Source organism: Gastrolobium bilobum, unplaced genomic scaffold, assembly GCF_033153095.1.
Source record: "Gastrolobium bilobum isolate Gb01-03AN ecotype WA unplaced genomic scaffold, APGP_CSIRO_Gbil_v1 utg8584, whole genome shotgun sequence".
In the NCBI taxonomy this organism is placed as follows: domain Eukaryota; kingdom Viridiplantae; phylum Streptophyta; class Magnoliopsida; order Fabales; family Fabaceae; genus Gastrolobium; species Gastrolobium bilobum.
The window spans coordinates 334,410-338,712 of record NW_026897773.1 but is presented as its reverse complement, the minus strand read 5'-3'; the positions used below and the strand labels follow the sequence as shown (position 1 = coordinate 338,712).

At 32.9% G+C, this 4,303-nt stretch overlaps 1 protein-coding gene across 1 annotated transcript; it reads left to right on the top strand.

The window, feature by feature from the left end:
* The first annotated feature begins 792 nt into the window (after nt 1–792).
* On the top strand, nt 793–3,605 carry LOC133310201 (type IV inositol polyphosphate 5-phosphatase 9). Its single transcript, XM_061511103.1, has 7 exons — nt 793–956; nt 1,126–1,233; nt 1,362–1,701; nt 1,886–2,070; nt 2,906–3,014; nt 3,117–3,271; nt 3,362–3,605. Exons 1-7 carry the CDS (start codon nt 793–795, stop codon nt 3,603–3,605), a joined length of 1,305 nt encoding a protein of 434 aa, XP_061367087.1.
* The last annotated feature ends 698 nt before the right edge of the window (nt 3,606–4,303 follow it).

Here is a 4,303-nt window from a genome sequence, read left to right as displayed (position 1 = left end):
TGATTGAGCCCAATGCTGTAGAAGTCCATCTTTCAGCACCCAAAAAACAAAAAAAGTCCCATGTTTTATTCACACGTCAACAAAAACTTGGCTACTGTAGACATGGGGTGAGAGCATGTGTTTGATCATCCTCAGTATCATTTTTGGAAGAAATTTAAAGTTTTAATTCTGAGATTCACCTCAAATCGGACTAGTCGCGAAACGATGAACCGATTGGAATATCTCTTAAAAAAAAAAAAAAAGGAAAATTGGCGACCTGTAGACATGGGGCAATAGCTAGCCTAGCTACTGATCACTTTTACTACTTGCCTATTTTGTTATGGACCACTCTCCCACTTGCACCATCTTCCACTAATTTAAATATGGGAAAACCATTAAGATATCCTTTAAAATCAACTCAACAAACAGAAGAATTCAAATCCGTTAAGAAGTGTAGACCCATGTTTTTGTTAGCATTCTCCATCTCTCTCCCACTGGAACAATGTTCCCTATATTGAAATATATAAATATATTAAGAACAATGTAGCCAAAGGTGCATCATATTTTACGTCACATGAAAAGCTTTCCTCCTCTTCAAGCTGCAGAAGCCTCTCCCTTCCCCAACATGATCTCTTCCATTCCCCTATATTCCTCTGGGATTTTCTACATATAATCCTTTCTATCACCAAAAATACTACCTTACCATGCAAGGAAAGCATGCAAAACTGAGCACCTTTAGTCCCAGCTTCTCCTCCATCTCTCTATCATTAATTTGATTTCCTTTTATATATATATATGCCATTTCTTTAGGTCATGTGGCCTACATTAGTGGCTAATAAGATACTTAAGAAACGACTGGGAAGCAGCAACTTTGTAGCAGATTATCCTAGTTATGAAGAACCCTTGTTGGGTATTGCAGACATTGAAGAGACCTCTAAAACCATTCTCAATGATCACAAGGACACACCAAAATACAAGTAATTATTAGAAAATTTTATGTCCCCTTCATATTTTTTTAATTATAGTACTTTTCTATCTTATACATCATATATATATGTCTGATTAGTTCTATTCTGTGCTGGTGCTGCGGTTGTATTTTTGTTTCCCTCAACTTTTCTGATTTCTTTTTTCTTTATTCATGTTAAGTGTTTTTGTCAGTACATGGAACGTAGGTGGGCTTGTACCAGACGAAGATTTAAATATAGAGGATTTGTTGGAAACATGCAACAGCTCCTATGACATCTATGTTCTTGGGTAACTGCTTTAGGCTTTCTAGCATAGAAAAACACGTTTTGAAATGTGTAAATAAAGAAATTAAAACCTTTTTTTATCTGATAATTATTTATTTCTTGACATATTATGTTTACTATTTTACAATCCAGGTTTCAAGAAATAGTGCCTCTAAAAGCTTCAAATGTATTGGGATCAGAAAATAATGAGATTTCTACTAAATGGAATTCCATAATCAGGGAAGCTTTGAACAAGAGAACACATCATAGGGACAAAGATCAAAATGATGATAGAGAACAGGAGCTAAAGACGAATATTTGTCCCAATAATAAAGAAAAAGGTGAAGTCTCAAACGATTTCCATTGTATCATTAGCAAGCAAATGGTTGGAATATTCATATCAGTGTGGACGAGGAGAGATCTTTGTCCATTCATTCAGCATCCAAGTGTCTCATGTGTTGGCTGTGGCATAATGGGCTGCTTAGGAAACAAGGTGACCTAACAAACCCCACTGAATTAATATTAATTTTACACCTGAAACTTATGTATTTGTTTTCCACTATGTAGAAGTCATTACTGTCAACATCAACTTTTTTTAAGTACTAAATAGTGCTCAATAATCATGAATATTCTAAAGCTCACATTTTTTGTTTCATAACTCCAATATTAATTTGCAGGGTTCTGTATCAGTGAGATTTCAGTTACATGAAACAAGCTTCTGCTTTGTGTGCTGCCATTTAGCTTCCGGGGGCAGAGAAGGGGATGAGAAGTATAGGAACTTAAATGTTGCTGACATTTTTTCCAGGACAAGCTTTCCTAGAGGCCCTTTGCTTGATTTGCCAAGAACCATTCTTGATCACGAGTAAGTAATTAATTGCAATAGTTTGAAACCGTCCAAACTGATTCTTATAATTCTTTTTCCCCCTCTTGCTTTTTCTTTAATAATTACGTTCCTTTCCCAAAAAAATAAATAAAAAAATCATGAAACCAAGCTGCAGATATTAAATAGATTGTTTCATTTGGTTTTGATTTCTGGCTCTTGAAATAAATATTTTTCTTAATGAAGAAGCATCATTAATGATTCCCAGCTTTGAAAAATTTGTCCCAATAGATGTAATGCCGCCAAAACAGTAATATATTATTCTTCGCTGGTTGTTACGTTTAAACTTAGGGAAAAGTATTTTTCCACTCCAATGAACTCAAAATGATATCATTTTAGGTTATAAGATTAAAATATTATAATGATAAAGACTAATATAACCCTGCAATATATTAGAATTACAAAAACACCTTAATTTCTGTCCCAAAACAAAGTTATTTTGAGCTTACTGGAAATAACTTATCTCCGTTAATTAGAGAAATCCTTTATCCTTAAACTTAACTTTACAAAGTTAATTAACTTTATAAAGTTATACAAAAAAATTGTTCTGCTTTATATTATATATTATATAGGTCAGTGAGTAAAAATAAAGTTGCCAAAGAATCCAAACAGAAGGCTGTGAAGAGATATATTTGCACTGATTACCGTTTGCAGCTATAAAAATATATTCAAGTGGCATTAATAGTTGACCTCATGTTAATCATTGAACCATCAAATTAATGAAATAGACTCTCTCCCAACTTGCACTTAATTGGTTGGGCTTCAATATACATTTTATTATTATTTTAGCCACCTAATCACACCTTGTCTTGTGCAGTCATGTAATATTTCTTGGAGATCTAAATTATAGAATCTCTCTACCAGAAGAGACGATACGCTTACTTGTTGAAAAAAGAGACTGGGATTCCTTATTAGAAAATGATCAGGTATATACAATTGGACATTGAAAAGTCTTCTTGAAATTTTTTTAAAAAAAATTCTTTAAATTTGTTTACATTATATCTAAGTTATATCCAATTGAAATGAAGCTAATGATGGAGCTAATGACTGGAAACATGTTAAGAGGATGGAATGAAGGAGCAATCAAATTTGCTCCTACCTACAAATATTGTCTAAATTCAGACATGTACTATGGATGCTTTTATCATGGAAAAAAGACAGAAAAGAAGCGAGCACCAGCATGGTAAGAGACAAATATTATACAATCCATTAACCAAAGTTCAAAACATTTACAGTTGAATAATTATTAAATTATAGTTTGTTCTTAATTTAGGTGTGATCGAATAGTATGGTACGGCAATGGGTTAAAGCAACTTGAGTACACTAGAAGTGAATCAAAACTATCAGATCACAGACCCGTTAAGGCAATGTTTACAGCAGAAGTCAGGGTTTTAACAGAGCTGAAAAACTTGCAAAGTTTGTTTATATCAGAAAGATTTGAGCAGATTAAAACCCCTTTTGAAGTTTCCACCACTGATGAATTTGTATGTAGAAAACAGTCAAGTTTCCGGTTGTGAATCATTTGTGTGATATTATGTACATAAATGTTTAATTTTACATCTGAAAACAAGAAAAGAGAATTAGAAATTCAGAGTAAGGAGAGTGGGAAACTTCTTGCAGATGACGTATTTTTTAAGTTTCTGTTGCTGATGAGTATACAGTGAAGTTGGTTATTGTTGAATTATTTGTTATTCATGTTATGTGATAGAAGTATAGAACACGGAATGTTTTAATAAATTAATATATATATATATAGATTGCAAGTATTAAATAAAAATTGGAGGATTCAAACGGTATGAATTGTACTATAAGATTTAATAAAACTCACTTTTCCAAAAAGACAAAATAAATTATAAGCAAATTATTGAGAAAGTTGGGAGGACCTTGGTAAATGCTAGTAAGGTCATTGATTGTTATGTTTGATAGGAAGTGGGAACATCACCCTCTTATCCTCTCGGTGCATGAAAAGAGCGTACGTAGTTAGGCAATTTTTTATTTACAAGGATATGCGTAGATGATATCATTTTATAAATGCAACTTGTGAGAAGAAATAAGCTTATGTATGCTTTTCTGTCCAATGGCATATTACTTGGCGTGCTCCTTGAAGGAAAAACAAAAAAAAAAACAGAAGAAAGGCTTCTGAAGTAGATTAGTGTAATCCAACTAACTCCATCTGAAAGGGATCTTGCATTGTATCCTCACCAGTCCTTTTGTT